Here is a 22984-nt window from a genome sequence, read left to right on the forward strand (position 1 = left end):
AATCTGTAGACACAATCAAGAAGCTGTAGTTTGCGAGCAGAAAACTGTCTCTAATTGAACTAAGGTAAACACATTTCTCAACTTGATTGTAAACACATTGACTTGGCTCCTCCTGCTCCTGTTGTTTTGCAAAACTGTCCAGCTTCTGAGCTATTTGTGTTTTTTTGTGCGACGCAAGAAAAAATGTTTGTTATTATGAATGATTAAAAGTACTCAAAATGGTAGCTATTCATGAGTTTCAGCTTTTATATGAGGCACTTGAGGATTCTTTGTCATGCAAAAGAATGAGAAAGAATGTGTTTTTAAATTATTAATTGCTATGGTAACAATCCTAATTTTTCATCATTCAGAAAAGGAATATGAAAGCCACGAATAAGTATAAGTGCATACTGTACATGAGGAATAGAAAGGCAAATGAAACATAACTCGAAAATACTGAAAAGACTTGATAATAATTCTGATATCCACTCTGTGTACACAATACAATATATATTAAACATCGACCGTATTTTTAGACCAGTGAAAAAAGTAGACCCCCCAAAAAACACATTTACTATGTTTGTCCTTTTTAGTGCCAGTAGTTTATTACACATTTAAAAGTTTATGAAGTGTTCAGGGCATTGTTTTTATGAATTGATTTAGTTCCAGTTGTGGCATTTAGGTCATAAGGTTTAATTCCAGCACTAAAATGGACTGTGGTTTGGACAGTCACCCCACACATGGTTGCTACTGTTGTAAAATACATCCCAAAAGTCAAATAAAGTTTAATTTTGTGCTTCTGAAAAAAATAACCGCATTGCAGCATTGAAACCATATTATGGAGGTTCCAGTCACTAAAACCCAGAATGTGGCTACGGTACAGATGCTGATGGATGAATGAGGAACTAGCTCAAGCACAATGAACATCTAAGCAATACTCCACTACACCACTAGGGACTATTTATGTAATGTTTCATGACTTGACAGATTTTGTTGTCTTACGTTGACTCTCTTTGTAAACAAGAGACGTTCTGCGCGTTAGTGATGGCTCGATGTTGTGCCTCGGAGGAGGGGGAGGGGGGACCTGCAAGTTTAACTCTGGTTAGAAGGAGTTATGAGGGGTTTAAGATTTGAGAAAGTTGTCTGATAGTCATAAAACATGTTACAAATATGTTACAAGTTCCTAAGCATGTTAATGAGCTGTATACACCCACAGGCACATAGGACCACATGAAGCACCTGTCAAAGGTGCCATATCACACTATTTTCTGATTTATGTTATAATGTTCTTTCCTCCTCAAAAACATACCCGGAGTTGTGTTTTGTTTCCATCACATGTTTGAGTAACTCTTTATTATTAGTCTATTTACCTCTCCAAAACTCAAAATGCTCTGTTCTGCCTTGTGATGTCATGTGGTAATACAGAAATTGTCCCACATTGTTTTTAATTTCTGCTAAGCAAAAGGTAAAAGGTAGCTATTACGTTAACTTGAAAACTACCACTTCATGACATCACAAGGTTCAACAGAGCATTTTGAGCTTTGGAGACAAAAGATTACTCAAACACGAATGAAACAAAACACAACTCTGACTATGTTTTTGAGGAGGCAACAGAATTACAGCATGGCTAAAAGCTCAATTCAATTCAGTTGGCTCTTGGGTCACTTTCAGTAGATACTGAAAAATGAGTTGCAGTTTTTGAGATTCTCTGGCCCTATTTGCCAATTTTCTTTATTCTGTCACATCAAGTTTGGAGAGAGTTTGCTGCATAAATCCACTTAACTATTACATGAAATCACCAGTAAGAAGTCATAATGTTAAGCCCAAGAGATCAAATTTATAGAATGAATAAAGTGTACTTATTATGAGTTTAAAATATATTTTATAATCAGTTGTTATAGTTTCATTGCTAGAGATGATCTATTTGCAGAATCTCCCATTGAAATAAACTCCTGAGGTTGATAGGAAGATAAAAAGTACGGTGTGAATTCCCCTGCATTGTTAACTCTCCATTAAACGTCACTCACTCCTGAAATTAAGTTCTATTATAAATCAAAGCCGGTGTTGAGCTCCCTGTCAGTGTCTGTCATATGGCATGGAACACATTAATTGAGTAATTATGAAACGATTATGCCATTACTGGTGCAGTTCTGGTCCCTTGCGCACGTTGTGGACTTAAAGGCGTGATGTAGTGTGTGACATTCAAACATAACCCGCACAAACGCTCTCAGAGGAACACGCAGACAAACACATTTGGGCTGTGATTGCTGGCAGTGCTGAGCAAATACAGGCGTCTCATCTCCATAATGAGTGTGGAGTCAGCAGCAGCAGCAGCTCGTCTGTGAGGGTGACTCCAGACATGTTGACAAGAACCGACTTGAACTTCAACCGGTTTCTGTCAAAGGCCTGACACTGAGAGCATTATCCCCGCCATTATTCACAGCTAAGTGAGCCGCCTACTCGTATCCAAAACAATGACTTTGGATGTGCCCCGTGAGTGAAGCTTGGGAAATACGACTTGTCTTTATTTGTTTAATTTGTTGTGATTTTACATGATTTTCAGTAAAATTGAAACTTATAGAGGTAGTTCCTTTACAAATCTGGAATACTACAATTTCAGATCTGGCATAACTGTGATGAATATGCAATAATGTCATGGTGTGTGTGAGGAGTAAGAGGATAACTGTAATTTGTAATTTTGAAATTACATTGCAAATGCAGGGCCAGTTACAATCACATTATGTTGAATGGGTGGTTCCAGCAGTATGGGTATCTGACAAATCACAAATCAGTTTCTAAGCAAGCTTATATTGTGGGGATGTAACAATAACCTAAATATTGTGATATTGTATCGTCAAAGGTCTCACAATAATATCGTGGACCCTCACAATATATTGAATTACAAATATTTTTGCTTAAATTAAGAGTTATGGTACAGCAGTAGCTAAAAAAATTGGAACTACATAGACCATGATCCTTTGCTCCATTTCAGTGAAGACTACAAGAAGAAATAACAGTTCTAAGCACTTTGTTCTTTCGTTAAGTCTTGTCAAGGCATTTTAAGAAGAAAAGTATCATATTAACATTTTTGTCATGTATGATGTATATATAGATGTATATTGTGAAAATATTGTACCGAGAGAGTTGGATATTGTTACATCCCTAATTGTGAGCCACCCCGCCATATCGTGAACTTTCCCATCGCAATAAATATCGTACCGTAAGGTTCATACCGTGATGCTATTGTATCGTAAAACTTGGATATCATTACACTCCTGTTATATTGATATTAAAAGTCTTCCTGAATGACTAGAGAAGATTATGGGAGGACATCTTGTATAAATCTTGACCAACACTTAGTCAATCATCATGAGAAATATAAATAAATATATGTATTTTTCAACCTTCACTTTCGCTTAGAACATGTATAATGCAAATGCCTTTCAATTTGAAACAGATTACGCAAATAGTACTTACAGACTCATGAGGTGTCTAACCATTTCTCACAAAATACATCAGTTCTTTTTAAGTATATGCTTTCAACGGACTCAAATAATAGCCCTGCTCATTTCCTGGGCTCTATGTAATATTTTCTTGTCTGATTAAAACCTTTGGAAAATAAAAATAATTTAGATCAGAGTCTGCTCAGGCTTGGGAGATGGCAGCGTATTGGCAAGTGAATGGATTGGGGGAACATGAGAGATATTCGATCCGCCTCTCAGTCTGCCTCTCCACCCGGCGATCAGAATTACACGTGAAACTGCACGCTGCTGATGCCATGGAAAGAACCGCTATCAAGGCCGCACAAACCATCATGGCTGCCACATTCGCTAAGCTCCACAGATGAAGAGAAAAGTAAATGTGAGTTTTTCCATGTGGCTGAAGGTCAACAAGCCTGTTCTGCGGATGATGGATCATTAATAAAAAAAAAAAGGTACTCAGTCGCACATACAAACACATACAAGCTTTGAAATCAGACGTTTAGAGACACTGACAGATGTGTGGGATGTAAACAGTTTTCCAGGATTTTGTTTTTTCATTGTGGCTCATAGTTTAGTTGGTAATGGTAACTAGCTATTCTATTTCACAAGGTTTTTTCAACACATTTTCAGATTCAAATTCGAGACACTTTATAAATCCCACCAGGGGCAATTAGTTTGAGCAGTAAAATTTTACTTTTACTTAGTTTTTCAATATGCCCAATATGCTTATTTCACATTAGGGACAAGATATTGAAGGATCTATGTACATAAGGCTATGGATGACTGTTTTTAATAGCTGAAAAAGTTCTGGGTTACTAAGTATAGTATTGTTCCTTTGGGATTGGCATTTGCAGGTACTTGGGGCAAATTCTCTGGCCCAAGTAACTGCAATGTACAGTATACAGCTTAGTACTATGAAAAAACATCTTAATTTGTAATTAATTATTTTTGGAAATAATTTTTGGGGAATTTTATAATATATACATCTCAAGGACTATTGTTTTATTTTTTACTTCAAACCCTGATAGAATTTTAATCCACTCACTTTTGTTCAAACTTCCGATAAAATCTTGGAAGAACCATTAAGACACACAAACATGGACACACATTTTGGTATGCTGTACATAAAGCAATAATGTTTGAATGGCTTAAACATATAACATCCACAGAAATGAAAATTGCAACAAACACACACAAGCAAATGCTGGGGTACAGAATATTAGTTAATTAACCTATTGCCAACTTTAGAGGGAAACTTCAGTAGGTGCAATAATGTTAAGTGCTTCTGATCCTCACTTTAGTCATTTATTCTTACCTTAAAAGTGGACATGGCTGGGTCCCTGCTATACCTGTCTATGGTGTGGAACTTGGACGAGTGGTTGAGCTCATGGTACAGCTCAGAATGTCTTTTGCGAGTGTGCATCACTTTCTGAAAGGGAAACAAAGCAAGGGATAGCAAAAAATAAACCAAAGAGAAACCAAAATAAAAATCTATAAGGTAGTTTTGTTCTAACTACCAGGGGCATGGCATGGGTGGGGATCAAGTTGAGGTACTGCGGTGAAGCCAGCCATGAAGAGGGTGTTAGAGGGAGGGGGCATACATGGACTCATTTGCTGGCTCATGCTCATACATCATGTAGCTTGGTCTTTGAGAATTTGGCAACCAGGAGTGCTGCAGCGGAGTCGACTAAGTGCAAAACTGTGGTTGGAATGATTGACAGGCATGGCATTGTTACAGACTGGTCTCGGCTATGCGTTAGTTTTGTTAAGTCAGGATTCTGTCTCATCTGTTCCATGTCTAAAAGATGGACAGGGTTTAACTCTGGTCTGAGACTGGATTTTGTGGATTTTTTTTTCTTCTAGAGTCTGAATGCGTACTGAGAAAGACAGCAATATATTGTTGTAATTCATGTTTACATGTGCAGAGAACTCCGAGTGCACTAAGAACCCCATGTGTGCAAACGGGAAACTAAAAAAATTCGGGGGGATCTAGTAATTCAGCATTAGCAATACAATTTTGTAGTGATAACTGCTAATAAAAATGGCTATCATAAATATAATTGCTTTAGTAAACATACTGTAGATAAGTAATATCTCATTTAAGTTGCACACTTGATTTTCAGACACACAGTATAAAAACTGCACAACTCACAACTTATTTGAGGTTGGCAGCACAAATAATTGAAGCTGCTAAAACAATGAAACATCACAAGTCTGATGCGAGACTGTAGTTTGACATCGCTGCTTACACATGTGTAATATTTCCCTGGCAATTTCTTACCTTGTTCAGTTGCCTGCCTAACTTGCAGTGGGGTACAAGTACACACAGAGTTCTCCAAATGTCTTTATGCAGTCTGGGAGATTTGTTCCCTGGTGCATGTAAACGTAGTGAGCGAGCCATGTTTGGGCTATAGTAACGGTTGCAGTTAGAGCGGTTCTTCATTAGATAATTAGTAAAGAGGCTTGTAATGTGATAGGGGCAGAGGGAATGATGCCAGCACTCACACTCACCTGCAGAGGACAAGGCATGGGTTCAACGCCTTGGACGAGACACTTTGAGATTACTCAGAATAAACTAGCATTGCCAGGGCACGTGTTGTGTCTTAAGATTTGCATCTCTTATCTCCAAATGATAGAAAATGAGTTTTGAGTTTCCCACATAACAGAAATACAGACCATGATTTTGAAAGTATAGGGGTTGTACCAGATTTTTTCATGTTATAAAGTCAAATTTACCTTGCCCCAGTTAAGATATATTGTAAAAGCACAACTCTTAAAGGTATATATTATTATATTTTTTTTAATCTGAGGCGAACCAGGTGCGCTGTTAGCATGCTAGTAAGTGAAAAAATTATTAGATTGCAAGGAATCCATTAAAAGTCAAGAATACATTTGGACAACAGCTGCCACCAGTTTGTCTAGTTTTGTTTTAAATAGATTTAAAGTTGATTACTGTGCATATTTTCCAAAAAGAGTATTAAGGGAGCAGTGTTTAAATACTCCACTATATTGCAGGAGGGGGAACACAGTCAATGGCTAAAAGATTGGTGTAATATTTGGTGGTAGTTTCATGCAAAAGCCATCACAGTACATTTGTGAATAGTACTGTATTAAGATGAACTATAACAGTGACATCAATAAATACCCATAGCAAAACCACACAGGGCCATTCCACACCATTTAAACAGATATAAGTGAAGCTAAACAACTAAACTGAACAACTGCTGCCACATATAAATTATTACAAAATTACACGTCAACCCAGAACAGAATCTAGTGACACAAGAAGCACTATACTTTGCTGTTTCTTCAACTTTACTATAGGACATCACAACATATACACTGTAATACCTTTTGTCATAAATAAGAGATAATAAATAGTTGAAAAAACAGCAAACTTTGTGAATATAAATCATTTAAATGCAAGAGCAGGTGGGGTGGGGGAGGGTTTAGCGATGCTTTTTTGCTCCACTATGTGTTATTGAAGTCCTGGCAGAAGCACATGAAAGCAGAGACAGGCTGATGGAGGGGGAATGTCCGACATCTTACCTCAAAATCCAGCTCGGAATACCGTACTCTTTTCCTCTGGAAGAGGAGGGGCAGGAGGAAAGAAGACAGCATCAATGACCAGCCCTCAGCCACTACTGCACTGTGTAAACCCACACACCCTCCAGCCAAAACCAAGGAGAGCTCAAATAGACTGGCTGCTCACAGTGATAAAGATATTATTCCTACAAATGTCAAAACCAAAACGCAAATTATTCACTCTATTTCAGCGTAATGAGATTAGTCAAGTGGAATAACCCGGAATTAAAATGAAATAATCATTTCTCGCTTCGGATACTTCCAAATACAATCATTAAAACACCAGCATGAATCATCTACTTTTCTGTTTTAAGTCTTCTGTTGGAACATTGTGATTAGCAGTACAACAAACTCTCTCCAGCATGTTCCTGTAATGCTGTTTGGACTCCCGCTCTGTGCTCTTAAGTGTCTGTGCAGCATCCACCCCTAAACCACACAAGCTGCTAGTGTAGCTGCTGCCGACATTAGCAGCTCATCTGTCCCTGACGCTGCATTGTGTTGTATTGTGTCTGACTTCCTGTCACGCTGCTGCTGCTGTCGGCCAAATGCAAATCTGGCACGCAGTTCGGTGACTCTCCACACTTAGTTAAAAGCTGCATTTATTCAGCGAATGGCCGGGGCTGCTGCTCTGTGCCAATGGCAGCCAAGGTTTCACCACGATAAAGTGAGTCTGTGTCTCCACTTCCTGCTCTTTCTATTGGCAATGGTTTTTATGGAGGCTAACACAATTAACTCCTCTTGTAAGACTCATGGCATGTTTGATCAGCACAAATGGATCAGATGATTACACAAAATAAAAGGTGGAAGATGTAAGACAACCAGGCATCAAATTACTCCACAATGTACTGGCTCAATCATCTAACTCAAGTACATGTGAGGATTAGCTACTTCTGAGGTACATTTTCTAATATACTGTACTTCAAGTGCTTTTACATATAGTGTACTGATTTTGTTTCATCAACTTTGAGGTCCAGGTGTTGTAATAGCGGTTGTAGTAGCTTGCGGTAGAATAATGACAGCTAAAAATGTGTTATTTATGATTAGAAATAATTTGACTTGAAAATGTATATATGAATGCTGAATCTCTCCACAACTATTACAAAATGATTGTAACATTAACATTAATATTATAACTTACCGTAATAAACATTAAGAAGCACCAGGCTCCATTTGTAACTATTTTAGATTTGATATGAAAACAGCTTTATGTTATGAAAACATGGGAAATCATAGGTTGGCTAGGTTTGTATTATTATTTGTACTTTGTAGTATATTTTGTGGTCTCTAGTTCACAATAATTAACATGAGCTTAAGGCTACACTTGTATGATTCTACATTATGAGTTGCTGTGCGTTTGACTTGGAGACAGTGATTAAATCTTGGGAGTGATGATATCTATTTCCAGATCAAGAATGTTCAAACAGTGTAAGTGATAGGAGTAAATTAGATCCCGCTGGTCCCGCTGCAGATTTCTGTATTTATGAGTACACTCCAGGCTTATCTGAAGATGCTTTTAATGCTATTTATTCAATCAGCTGCATCTTCTATAATATCAATTTGGAGAAAGTTGTTACCATTACTTTAATCAAAAATCTGACACAGTCATAACTGGAAAATAGGTATGAATATGTACGTCTTCTTTCAGTATCAATTAAAGGGCCCATATTGTATTATTCTCTATGTTATAATGTTGTGTACTCATCAGCCATATTTAACACACAACCCTGCATATTTAGGCTGTGTTCTTCTCTCAAATGGAAAACACTCTATTCCACCTTGTGATGTCATGTGGTAATATAGGAACTGTGTTTTTAAACTCTGTACACCTTCAGTACAATCATTTCGATAATTTAAGACCTGGAATTGCCCATCTCTACTGAACAAAAGGTAAAAGGAAGTTGCTAACTTGAAAACTACCACTACATGACATCACAAGGTGGAACAGAGCATTTTTAGCTTTGGAGAAGTAGACAGACTAAAAATAAAGGGTTATTCAAATGTGTGTGAATGAAACAAAACACAACTCCAGGTCTGTTGGTGAGGAGGTAACAGTATAACATCGGCAAAAGAGTCACTTTTGCGTAATATAGGACCTTTAAATATGGCGCCCTGATCCCTGTGTTGTGGTGATTCTGATTACCTCCACCTATAACACTACATCATTCCTCCTAGGGGCAGAAAAGGGCTTTAGGTAAAAAGAGTCAGAAAGAGTCATGTAACTGGGCCACCTCTCCACAGCCTATATTACCTTGAGTCTGTGTGTCTATGTGTATGAGTGTTTGTGTGTATGTGAGTGTGTGCACGCGTGATAAAGGTGGGTTCAAAGGCATCCGGCGGGGGTAGTTCCTCTGATCCAAAGAGTCTCCCTCCATCTGCTGTAGCACCTTGTATGGGCAGCAGAGGCTGTTCCACACTCTCTCACACAGAGGCCTAAGAGGAGGCCGTCTGTCGCTAGGAAAATAACTCCTCTCAGTAAATACCACCCAGGTGAGAATAATAGCATCCCGTCCACTTGTTTTTTCTATGCCCACCGGGCATTCATCTTAATACTGGTATAATTCACTGGCCAAAGTTTTAACAGCATCTAGACCTAATTATGTTTCTGTGCAATTGGGAGGTGAAATTAATGTGGTGCACTTCCCCAGTGTATATGAACTTAACATACATCACATATTGCGTTTGTATGTTAACCCACTTTCAGTAGAATTTTTAAGAGATGGAAAAAAGAATAAATGTTTTTTTCTGGGCTGATGAGATATAATGTTAGTGTGGATGTATTGTCCTGTATATAAAAAAAAACCGAAACTCTATGTACTTTGCACTATGTAGGACGTTTAAGAGTCAGAGTCAGCAGTATAGGCCTCCTTGACCTCCCCCACCTCTACCCACCTCGAGGGATCCCGCGGAGATGTTGCTGTTGGCATTGGTGCTGCCAAGGTTACGAGGCAGGGTCCTGGTTCTCTCCACTGCGTTTCCGCTGGTGAGGATCTGTCTGACGGATGGTCTCTGTCCCGGCTTGAGCTGCAGGGAGTGTCCGTGGGGGTGCAAGTGTCCAGTGTGGGGGTGCACCAGGCCACCCTGGGCCATCATGTGCCCGTGGTTGTGGGCCATAGTTTTGATGGGCCCATAGGAGCGGTTGAGGTTCATGGTGATGTTCATGTCCCCCACACTGGAAGGTACAAAGTCTGCGGGGTAGGCCTCGCTCTCTGCAGGATGAAGGGTCAAGGGTGAAGGGGGTGGGGGGAAAGGCGGCTCCTCCACTGTGATATTCAGGGGCTTGTCCTCACCCCCTAGTCCCAGGCCTCCTCCTTGGGAGGAGGATGCAGGAGGTTTGAGACTAACTGTCCTGCGCGGTAACACCATATAGTCCCCCTCTCCACCACCTGTGCTCCCACTGCCCGCAGCACTGCCCGCACTCCCCCCGCTTCCTGCACTCCCATCCTGGGATGTGTTGGAGGAGTTGGGCGGGCGAGCCCAGCCCAGGCCACTCTCGGTGCACAGGTAAATAGGAGCTCCAGTGTGCTGCTGGCCCTGCCTCTGCTGGTCCACATTGACCTCCTTCTTTAAGGGGGTGTCACTCAGCTCGTTCAGACCTCCTAAAGGCGGCACCTGCAGCACACACATATACCACTCTGTGTAACACTGATCAAAAGAACAACCTTGTGCTAGAAATGATCTAATGTACACAGTCCTGTATTGGGACTAAGTAAAGGTACACAACAATGTATTAAGGTCAATCGAAACAGAAGCACATAATATAATGAGTGCAATGCAGTTAAGATGAGTCAAACAGATGAGTCATGGTGTCTGGTACATTCAACATATGAACTGTTCTTAAAATATAACAGTGCATGTTACATTAGCCCTGGACTGTGTACTTAAATAGGGATAATGAAGACAGAATATTCATGCTTTGAGGAAGGACAAAGCAGATGAACAATATCCAAAAGACAGAAACCACGGAAAAATTAACAGACTCCACCAGCCAAAACACTATAGCAGATGTTTGACAGATGCTGTGGTGCAATTGTTCTTCATGTTATGGGAGTGTATCAGATCAACTCTGGGGTTGCCTCCAGAAATGTACAAATGCTATAAACGTGAGAAATAAAGTGAGCACAATTTAAGAGAAAAGACTGTATTAACCTTGTCAATATGTTTTTTTTTAGTAAAACAGTTTTTGAAACAACTACAGTATTACCTGCACTATGAGGTTGGGAGGAGGTATGTTGCCAGGTAGTGCGCTGAAGTTGACCCCTACTCCGCCCTCCTGATGGGCTGCCAGCTTGGGATCGTCCTCGTCGTCCAGGGAGATGCGCGAGAGGGTCCCTGTGATGGTGGCGGGGTTACAAGTGTTCACCTCTTTGAAAATGACTAGAAAGAAAATAAAAAGGGAAAAAAATGGTGGTACAGAGAGGGTGGGAGGGGGTGGGAAGGGATGGAAGAGGGTCGGAGAGGGGGTAGGAGGGTGAGTGAGCGAATGGGTAGGGAAAAAGAAATGAGGTGATAGAAGGTTGAGCAGTGTTCCGAAAATGGATTTGAATAAATGGATTTTTGAAGAAAAGGAATCAAAATTAATGTTGGCAAACAGTGTCTGAAAACCCAGCTATATGCACAGTCCTCTGTATATCAATATAACACTGCCACAAAAGATATTGAAAGTCCGTGGAGCATTGTCTGTACTGTTGCTGACGAAGGATTTTATTTGGCTAGAGAGTCTCAGAGCAATAGGCAAATAAATATTAATAATAAAACCACAAAACGTATCTGCATTAATAAAAAGTGAATACAAACGCTGGCTATACAACCTTTTGCTGAGAGGGAAAATTTTAAAGTGAAAAGAACATTCTCACATTTGAGGTAAGATTTAAGCATTTGCAATAAGAAAAGACAATGCTTTAGGCTTAGAAGAGAATAGCATAGGAACTTGGCAAACAAATAAGGTCTAAAATGTAAACAGAAGAGCTATGATGCACCTGTCAACGGAAGTTTTTTGAAAATGCGCAAATGTTTAATCTGTTTTTGTTAAATCTGGTAGAATTTCTCAACAAATGAAAGTTTGTTTGTTTGTATTTTTAACTAAATTCATCTGTTCTTATTTACATTTTAGACAGAGAGTCAAATCAGTAGAGGCTACAGCACAGACTGTGATAGAGCCAGTTTCACAAAGACATTTTGAGTTTGAAAATGATATCAATATCAAGCAAATCAGCTAAATGCTAGCACATGGTAAACTATTAATAACAGTTTCATTGCATTAGCCCCATAGCATAATTGCCTATATATCATTTTTTGAAGTTTTCGGGAAAATACCAAAATAAATGGCTGTCAGTAAGATGTCTGAGGCAGTTAAATATCGTTCTGATTGGCCGAAGACAGAGCTAATGGCACCCACAGATACAGCAGGGTCTGGAGAATGAGACAGAAACTCAATTTGGTCAAAAAATGATTCAGGCAGTTATGCTATGAGGCCAATGATATATGTGTTTTATGACCATATATAAAGATGAAATGCTTAGTAAATGCTTTTTGTTATGTTTTATGAATATTGATTTCTTATTTTTCTTCTGTTGTAGTTTCAATATACCATTTGTGTTACTAACTTTGCGAAATAAGCTCTCCATTGGCATATATGCGGACAACAAGCAAGAGTTAAGAGTTAAGTTAGTTGAGTGAAAAACTTACATGGGTGTCCTCTCTCTGGAAGGGTGGAGGGGAAAGTGACTGTGTTAGTATCTTTCAAAAACAAATCCTTCATACACCCACTCAAGAAACACATAAACAGCTACTGAAACACATTTGGTAGGACTATTACCATGCACAATTAACCACAAACTCATCCAAATACAGCATCCCTATGGGCCTGCTATTTGGCAGAATATGTGGGATCAATAAGGCATACTAATCTGTGCTCCACTGGTGGGAGTCTTAACAAATCATCTGTAGTCATGCGCTGCCATTAAAGTCGAATTACCATGCTAGCTGAAGCTAAAACCAAAATTACATGTGGAAAGTGCACTCACCTGTTTGACATGCTAAATCCACATCTTTCTCGAAATCCGTCTGAAAAAAAGAGAGAACAGGAACAAGTCTTTTCAGCATATTAACATGATGTCTAGTGTTGAATTCAATGGAGATGCTCGGGCGGTCATGTGTAAAAAGAGGGAGGTGTTTCCATGGCGATGCAGGCAAGAACAAAGATCATCATGACTTGTCTAAGCATGTGCACAGAAGGTATTTTTCTGTTTGAAATATAATATATTTTTTTCTCTTGGATTATCATGTCAAATGTAGGGCTTTAGCTCGTGGATGAGTCTGGCCTTGTCTTCATGCAAATAGGGGCACAACAACATAAATAAAAGAAAGCTCACACACTCTAGCCTTCAGTAAATTTAGCAGCAAGGAATTTGGTTGTGTTAAAACATGGACCGAATCATAACTGATCTTTATGTCAATTCCAACAACTAGAGAAATACAATGCATAATCTACACATTGAAATACTCTATACAAAATACACTACCATATACAGTACCTTAAACATACATGTTTTACCTCAGCTCTGTTTACCATGACAGAATAAGTGAATAATGTGCCTCATAGCATTACTGTACACATTCTGCGGTGGTAAACACATATTACAAGATTGACACAAAAAAGTTTGCAATTTGTATTCTGTTAACTAATTTAACAGCACTGGGAACTGCTTAAATCTATAAACAGCCATTTAAAATTACAGCATAATATAAACTTTTGACTCAGGGGAACTAGTTTGCCAGTTTAGCCTTTTACTACTTAGACTTAGTGCGTATACTGTAATATTTTAATAGTAGCAAACTAAATGTTGGAAAAACTAAGGAATATAATTTTCACTCACTAACATCCACCATTATAATGCTATACTTTGTTGCACATTTTTACACAGTCCATTTCACTTTATAACTAATGGCTACTTCTACAGTCTACTGGTGACATACTGGTGTGCCGCTGGGTTGGCTGTGCACATGGTTGTGGTTGTGCGGGAGGTAGATGGAGTTATGGTCATGCGCGAGGCTGAAGATGTGGTTGGCTGGTGGCAGGTAGCCTCTGGGCAGAGTGTGGCTGCTGACATGTGGTCTGACACAGGGCTGGCAGAGGCTGTGGGTGGCCACGGGGAAGGCACGCCGTGGTGCCATAGCGCAGCGGGACGCACTGCTGCCCACAGAAGCTCTCATTGGAACACTTCTGATGGAGCAGAATGAAGAGCGCACAGGGGGTGTTAGATGAGGAAACAGTCTGGGCTTTCTACACAGATTCAGGTTAAAAGGTCCATAACACTATTTTCTGATCTATGTCATCATGATATTTCCTCATCACAAACAATCTGGAGTTGTAGTTGTTTAGTTCACCCATGTTTAACACGCGAACCCTGCATATGAAGGCTGAGTTCTTCTCTCATACTGAAAACACACTGTTCCACCTTGTGATGTCATTTGTTAATACAGGATATGCTCCACTGTGTTATTAAACTCCATATACTGTACCTTCAGTAGATTCATTTGGATAATTTCAGATCTGAAATTCCCAAGTTCTCCTGAACTAAAGGTAAAACGTAGCTGTTAACTTGAAAACTGCCCTTACATGATGTCACAAGGTGAAACTGAGCGTTTTGAGCTTTGGAGATGTAAACAAGCTAACAAACCAGGTTTACTCAACTGTGAGAATGAAACAAAACACAGCTCAAGGTATGTTTTTACTGTGTTAACAGCATTTTTATCATGGCTTAAATCTCATGATAGTCAAATTTAAGTAATATACAGTAGGACCTTTAAAGAGCAGGTGTTGGTACTATCTTTGTTTTACACAGAGACTGGCACAATGATGGTGAAATCAAGCAAAAAACAAAAACAGAAGCAGTATAATACTGGATTTTACATGGTAATATGGTAGATAATAGGCTTGGACAGGTGATAAACAATTTATAACATGAAAATCCTTTTTTTTTTTTTTTAAACCAAATTAAGAAGTAGGGCTGACATAATATTCAAATCTCACTGTGCGGTTAATACTGATTTTCAAAATGCTACTTTTACTCTAAAATGCTCTGCTATCGTTATTGTATTATTTCACAGAATTTAAAGTAGATAGTTGCTTCTTCATGTTGGGCCCACTGAGACAGCGCAAATGACCCTGTTCTATGAAAGCATACAGTCTTGCAGTGCACAATGACATCTTTGAACTAAGCAGGTATCCCAAATTAAACAAGTACAGAAAATCCTTGTACTAAAACTAATATAATTTACCACTAAGCCCAGTTTGTGTGAAGTGTTTTAGGGGATAGCTCCACTTTCACGATTGCCGAACTGGAAAAGTTCCTCACCTTTAGCCAAGTTATTATGGCTAACATTCATTGTAATGTCTCTAAATGTCAGGGGTTTAGTATTCTAATGAGATTGGCGGTGACACTGGCAGGAGCACCAGAGAGACTGATGTTCGCTGTAATTAAGGTGTAAGTACGACTGTTCGCACCTCCATCAGCCAACGCGTCTAGAAGAACGCTCCCCTGAGGATGAGCTTTGTTGTGCAACAGATCTGCAAATGCTACTGCAACTGTCAAGAATGTCAATGTGTCTATTCCCCAAGTCATAAAAGTAGGTTTTAATGTGATAACCGAATGATGCCCCCCAAGTTTAATCAGGGTAACCGCTGAGGGCTCTTCGGAGGACTATAATCGTTAGGCCAAGAGTCTTTGAGAGAAATAAAGGTATTAGAGAAGTCACCTGCCTGGTACTCACGGCCCTATGACCGCACTGACATTGGCCCTGCTGCTTAAGTTGCTGTGATTTATAATAGTACTAAACACTTGGAGAACACACGCATAACCTTATCGCCAGCCAACTTTCTGCTCGTCAACACAGAAAAAGTTGGTGATTAAAGTTAATGAAGCTGCTGGCAATAGGTATGAATGCAATTAGAATACATCAGATTATGCATAGACGCCCTTTTTTAATATTTTATCTTTATGAAATGGCATTCTTATTTGTTTATTATTTGCTTATGACTGGCAAGACTATGCCAGTAATTACTGAAGTGGTTTTATTTGCACGTGACTACCACAGAATGTATTATGGATATCTCTTTACCTGATTAATATTGAATAAACCAGTCTGCAGGACAGACAGTTATTAAGTGTAAATGTCCACGATGCAACTTTTCCGCTTGGAGAAGTTTTAAAAATGTTCAGTAGTTTAACATATATAACACCACAAAGACAAACGGGTGATACTATAAATTCAAATCTGCGCATGATTTTCAAGGTATTATTTAGCAGTAAAAATTAACAAATGAAAAAGATATGCTTAATATTCCAGGTAATAACATCTAAAAGGAAATAAACAGGTTTGTAACTTTTCTGATGGAAGCAGGTAGCCTCCATTGGAACCTTTAGTGTTAGTTTACGTAATCCTGAAATCCAGACATGCACACACACACGTGCGGACTAATGATAGGACAAAGAAAAACATGTCTGGTATTTGGATAAAGCCGCCATTGTTTACATGACTGGGCCTGATGGTCGTGGACAGCTGTGAGGCGAGCTGCAATATGGAATGGAATGAAATGCTATTCACCATAATCTGCACCTGTCCGTTCTTGCAGGAGTCTGGAGAGTTTTCACTGTCGTCCTTACATCCCCCCATCCGACAGCGGACAGCATCCTGCACCTGCGAAGAAAGACATCATTTGCGTCAGGAAAAACAGTGGGTGCGAAACTGAATCTGTTGTTGTTGTCATCATTTTCAGGAAATTCAAAATACCGAAGGACATCAAAACCGTAAAGAAACCTGCTATCTCATAGCACTGTGCAAAAGTTTGAAATAGGTGTGAAAATTCAGCTCTAGGAAAGAAGGCTTTAATAAATAAAATGACCCAAGGTACACAATCTGATAACAAAAATGAACAAACAGAAAAAGGAAAGAACAACTATAAACTATAAACAATTTAAGTTTGAAACCAGGTCATAGCCCTGCGGTTGCCATTGCAAGATTGAATCGGTGTCTTGCAAGTTCTCCAAGCACTTGTTTGTAGTTCTGATTTTTGTGATCCTCTGTATTTTGGCACATTGCTAAACTTTTCATTTTTCACAGCCTCAGAAAAACCTGCCTTGCGCTCATGCTCTGTACTGTTTGCCTCAGATTGTAGCTTATATAAGAGCAAGTAGAGTGATGTGAAAAACCTCTTCAAAGTGGCCTATTTGAGCCTTGTGAGATCCGTGGCTCCGAATCTTAATTAAAACCAACAGCGCACTACAGAGACGCTTTAACCCCTGGGTCTCTTCTACTGTCATATTGTTCTTTTTCATCCCCACAACACAAACACGCACACATTGCACTACTTCTACTTGTAGCTCAATTCAAACAGATCCGTGTGCATTATGTTTCACAGCTGACTGCTAGCGTCTCCCCTCCATCAGTCCCTGTATTATAGATGCTCTGGTTACATGCCGGGGAGCAGGCTACATTTCTCAACGCTGCCGCTGTCAAATCCCATAAGATTCTCATGTGCTGGTATAAGGAGCACTAGCTAGGGCCTCAGCGGACGCGCTGGGTGGTCTAGCGCTAAGTGTCTACGCTGCGCTTCACAAATGGAGTGGACTGGAGTGGCATCATGACGGATTAATATTGCATGCACACTAGACCCCTCTCTGGTCGCTATGCGTGTTCTCAATTGTGTTGCTCCTTGGCTGTACATGTATTGCAGCCTGGTGTGACATCAAAGCAAAACAGCCACTTAGATTGACTAAAGCATCTCCTTTAGTCACGCTTTTACTAGATTAATACAGGTTGGTTGGTTGGAGGAAGCTTTTAATGTGGTCTATTGTCAGTGATGGCAAGAATACTTTGAAATTTGTAATTCATTTTTGAATTGAATACCTACCTGCCTTATTGCATTATTGTGTAGGGCATTTTGACACATGAGCCAATCAGAGTACTGCATTCTGAATACTTAAAATTATTTTACATCAAGTTGCATTTACATTATTGTGTAATGATGTAACATAGGATTAATAACAGTTTCTATTTATTTCAGTTTGTTATACATTTCCTATCACTAATTAGAGAAGGAACAGTCACACATGCACATGATAAGAGTGATGTTTTCTATTCTTCTCACTAATATTGTGCACTTTGAAGCCTAAATTGTGTGATGTACCACCATGCATTCTTTGGTTTTAGAAAAGTGATTGCATTCTGAATAACAGCAAATGAAAATGGAACTGTACCGGAACACAGTTACTCAAAATTAATATTCAGAATATGTATTTTCGGTACATATATTCAGATATTTCCCAACAATATCTATCGTCAAAAGGGAGCAGAGTATTTTCATACACCACTGCGTAACCATTTAAGCCAAAGATAGGAGAAGGGCCTCCACCGCCTTGTCACCATGGAAATTTTATTGCTTTAGATAAAATGCTCCACTGTATAGCATAAAACGCATTTATCTATAGTTTGAATTTTCAGTTTTCATAGTCATGTGGTGAAGTGCCACTGCCAAAAATTTATGCGGTGTTGCTTTAAGGTATCTTTGTACTTTGGTCTCTCAGGCGTACCATAGGATGTGGTGCTGTATACTTTCACTAAAGAAACTACCGCAGTCTGCCATAACAGAAATACTCGCAGCAAGCAGCAGTTTGAGAGCGCAAACCTGCCACTATAAATCACTCAGTACATTCATGGCTTTTATATTTGGGCTCAGTGGTCAACTATTATTATTATTTTTTTGGAAAGAAGAAAATAGGCCAGTAACTAACATAAACTAACTAAGTGTACTAAGTGAAAAAAGATACAACAGTGGTTTATAATGAAAATAATATTGTGTAGCACATACAAGTGGAAGTGTCTTTTTGTGGTCTGAAAAACAGATACTACAAAGAAACACAGACTTATCCTATATTACACAAAATGTACTCTTGTGAGCTTAAGTCATTTTAGAATGTTGTCACCTCCTCAAACACATAACTGTAGTTGTGTTAAGTTTCATTCACACATTTGAGTTGCTACATTGTTTTTATAGTTATAGGGATGCACCAATGTAAGTACAGAGCAGGAAAATGTTCAGCATTGGGTATCAGTTCTATGATATCAGTTCCGCCAATATCCTACTTGGACTCTTTATTGACTGATGTAAGCCCAGGACATCTCATCATGTTTGAACTAAAATTTGTACAAAGCTGTTCAGTAGTTACTTCCAGATTGGCAAATACTTAAAAGACATAGTATCAATATCAGTATAGGAACTGAAAAGCCTCGGTGTAATAGTTGCCAGATGCAATTTTTTTTTTTTAGATTATGCAAGTTACAATAACCACAGAGCATTACTCCAGCCCCTTACTAAACCAAGCCCCTCCCTGGATCCTGCTCTTGACTCAGGTGTAGGTGCTTTAAGTTCCTCCCCTGTGACCTCCAAACCACAGCTCCTCTGACGACATATTGTGCTGCCTCTGTGTGACTGAACTCAGCAGGCAATAGATACCACCAGGGCTCCTTTATCCCCAGCTCCGCAGCGCAGAGGAGGCTGTGAGCAGAGCCCCAAACGCTCTCAGCTCTGCATTGCTGTCTGCGGTTTACTTCACAAAATATCACACTTTACGTTGCCTGTGGTTCTGCGGAGTGTTCCCACCACTGCGGCACTCGCTGTTCGGCAAACCTGGATTATTCAACACAAATTTAAATTCAGACTTTGGGAAAGACTTATACTCAGTCATGATAAACAAATCCAGGATTCTATTTCACTTTTCCAGGAACAATCTAAAAAAAAAAATCTTTCACCACAGTTCAAGTGTTGTGTTGTTGTTATTATTGTGCTATTTAACTATTAAGTCCTAGTATGCAAATATAAAAGAAAGTCTTTATTTGTTAACGGCACAACACCTGATTTTTACCATCTTAAAAACATGAAAAACAAAACTACTTTTTAAATGGGCAGCAACGGTCCAGTCTTACTCCTCACTTACCTTATTACCCAATTATTGCTGTCACGGTAAAGATAAAAAAAACAACTATGCTATATACATGCAAGCAGCACACTTCCTGATTCTCAGACAATAAAACGCTTAACAATTAGATGGAGACAGGACACAGCAGTCTCATTTTTATCTCAAGAATTCCCTTTAAAATATATGTATATGTATAACAGAGCAAGTCAAATATGTACAAGTACAGCCACTTTAAGAGAACACAGCTGCATAATGTTGCATGGGTTTCTGTAACATTTAGCAAACATATATGGTAACACATAAACACAGGCAAGGTGGATAAAGTGTCTTGCCAAGGCACACAACAACAGAATGACTTGGAGAGAGTGGATTTGATCTACCAACATGTGATTACAGAACAACCACTCTATGTCCTGTGTCCCTGTCACCTCAAGCCATTGCTTTAGACTAAAACAATGAAAAATTCATATCTTTTTTTTCACAACCTAGAATACAGAATTAACTTTTCAATGTCTTTAATGACCATGTGAACGCTGCGGATTCTCACTGCTTTTGTAATATTGATATAATGCATTCCAAGCCTTTTAAAAATTTACGTCAACTTTGCATTCCATTATATGTAATTATCTTTAATGTAAGCAATGGGTGTTTATCTGCTCTGCTGAACGCATTAACATAAAACTGACAACATTGTAAATTCATTAATAAGAAGTAGTGAAGCTTGAGTTTGTCTGCGCCTGGAGATAAGTGTGTGTATGTCCCGTGGGGTACAAAGCAATGTGAATATTGAGTTTAAATGTATTTTCTATGCAGGCTATACCAAAGCGGGTGGCAAACAGACACCAGAGTATATTAGTATGGGACATATCCTATCTCCTTCAATACACCATCTTCATAAGCTCCTCAAAGCTGTCTTGGATCACACAGGCAATGCCAGACGATCATAGAGCACTTTAAAGAGAAGAGAGAAGTGACACGAGACAGGAAGTTCAGGCTAATCCTTGTCTAGTCTGCTCCGCCATGGCTCTTAAGTGACCCGGAAACTTAGAAGACATACGCTAACATTTATCTAACCTGTTGCTAGGAGAGAGGAGTCACCGGGGTCATTGTTTGAGGGTGAATAAAAATAGGCATAGCAAGTGCAGACTCACCTCACGGCGCATGGCACAGTGGACAGTGATGATGACGAAACCCTGCACTGAGTCAAAAACTGCAAACAGGATCTGGAGGAAAAAACAAATTAATTTACTTTTTTTAGTAAATGCCAAAATAATGATTCATAAACAGTGCATTTGCAGCACAATGTATTACGAAAAATCTGACAGACTAAATCTACTAAAACTAAAATATAAATTCAGTTACCCAACATGTATTCCAAAACACAGTTAAGAAATGTAATTCTAAATACAAACTAATTGAACAGCAATTATATTATGGCCATTTCAACTCTACCGGTATACGCCCACTGCTCTGCATTTACTAACTTTATTTTCTTAATAAGTGATACATATAGGATTTGGCAGCATCACATAGTCATTTTGGTACAAATGAGCTACTTGCTAGTGTGATGTGCAGCTATCCATAGGGGTTGCTGACAGATAAATTGGTCTTTGTTGTGAGGACGTTTATGGCGGTGCCAGTATTTGGCACTGCAGTTTTCTAATCTCCAAATCTTAACTTGATGTTAACTATAATCCCTCGTGTCATAGATTATAACTATATAGCAGACACAACGTCAGTACGTCTTCTTTAAATGTAACTTTTATAACTGCAGAAACAATAATAAACAGTTCTGCCAATTACATATCTTACAATAAATTTACAATTTTGTGTATGTGCTATTGTTATTACACAGAGCATATAACTTATTAAGTCAAAGTGACCGAATCTATTCTGATTTTAAAAATCCCAAATAAAAGTCAAGATATTGCTTCAAATTGGAGTGATCCATGCGTTTATGAGAAATCATATAGCAGCATTTCTGACATGCCTTACTACACCATCACCGCTTGTCAGTTGATGTTCTGAGTACAATACCTCATAGACTGTGCTCAAGAATACCAAAAAATACCATATTCTTGTCGAATAAAACTTTTGAAGATGTTACCTGAAAAAGTGTAGATCTCCGGTCGGTTATGGCCAGGACCGCTGACATCCAGGTTAATGCTAGGAGAGGGAGAACCACACAGGAGCTCCACAGAGAGGCCCTGTCAGGTTGGGAAACAGGCCGGAGACAGAACACAGAAAGAGGGCAGAGAAAGTGAAATCCCATGCCAGAATATCGCTGACTCTGTTTAAACATTGAAGTTGTGGGATGCGTGTGGGCAATCTGAGCCTGATTGGCAATCCGAAGTCTGTCTGTGACTTCATATTCGGCGGAGAAGTGGAAAATGATGTGTAATCATGTAGATAGTTACATGTGGAACAATTGCTTACGATTACATGGTAGATGCACAATAAGTGTCACAGTGGCGAGCTGTGAGACGCCGGGCCGGGTCTGTTAATGGGAGGGGAGTTGACAGGCGACTGACAGGTGCATGCTCAGTCTTCTTTGATGAAAATATGTGTGTGTGTCTATGTGCCACAGTCAGTTTGAAATGTTCATGCTGTTTGGGCACACAGTGGTGCTTGTGTGAGGCTGTGTTGAAAGGTAATCGAGTAAGCACAGAGGTGGGAGGGGGGCTGAGCTGTCTGGTTTTAATTGAACATGCTAAGACTGATCTGTGCAAGGTGCTCATTAGACTGTGAAAAATGAGTTGATCATTAAAGGTGCACTGCATAACTTTTCTGTTGAGGATCTAAATATTCCACAGTATGTCATTAAAAAGCTTTACCTTACGTTTATTTAACTACAGGTGGTTTTATAGCGCAAACATATCTAGAAAACCATGGATTCTGACTGTGAGCAAAGTCACTCCACAGATTTGAGCAGTAACTTGGCCTGGTTTGTTCTCTTTGGAG

At 39.2% G+C, this 22984-nt stretch overlaps 1 protein-coding gene across 1 annotated transcript in view; it reads right to left on the reverse strand.

Moving 5' to 3' along the window:
* The window catches only part of adgrb2 (adhesion G protein-coupled receptor B2), a 198544-nt gene that overhangs the window by 12048 nt on the left and 163512 nt on the right, over positions 1 to 22984 (reverse strand). Inside the window, exons 24-33 of the mRNA XM_055157617.1 lie at positions 22131 to 22230; positions 21175 to 21246; positions 16591 to 16745; positions 14022 to 14328; positions 13070 to 13109; positions 12732 to 12746; positions 11248 to 11420; positions 9936 to 10655; positions 7011 to 7046; positions 4777 to 4890 (exon numbers count right to left, since the gene is read on the reverse strand). Of these exons, the coding sequence (XP_055013592.1) occupies positions 4777 to 4890; positions 7011 to 7046; positions 9936 to 10655; positions 11248 to 11420; positions 12732 to 12746; positions 13070 to 13109; positions 14022 to 14328; positions 16591 to 16745; positions 21175 to 21246; positions 22131 to 22230 (1732 nt within the window). The remainder of the gene's footprint in view (positions 1 to 4776; positions 4891 to 7010; positions 7047 to 9935; positions 10656 to 11247; positions 11421 to 12731; positions 12747 to 13069; positions 13110 to 14021; positions 14329 to 16590; positions 16746 to 21174; positions 21247 to 22130; positions 22231 to 22984) is intronic.

The sequence above is a fragment of the Boleophthalmus pectinirostris genome, unplaced genomic scaffold (genome assembly GCF_026225935.1).
Source record: "Boleophthalmus pectinirostris isolate CB_2022bp ecotype Guang Dong unplaced genomic scaffold, ASM2622593v1 HiC_scaffold_21, whole genome shotgun sequence".
Taxonomy (NCBI): domain Eukaryota; kingdom Metazoa; phylum Chordata; class Actinopteri; order Gobiiformes; family Gobiidae; genus Boleophthalmus; species Boleophthalmus pectinirostris.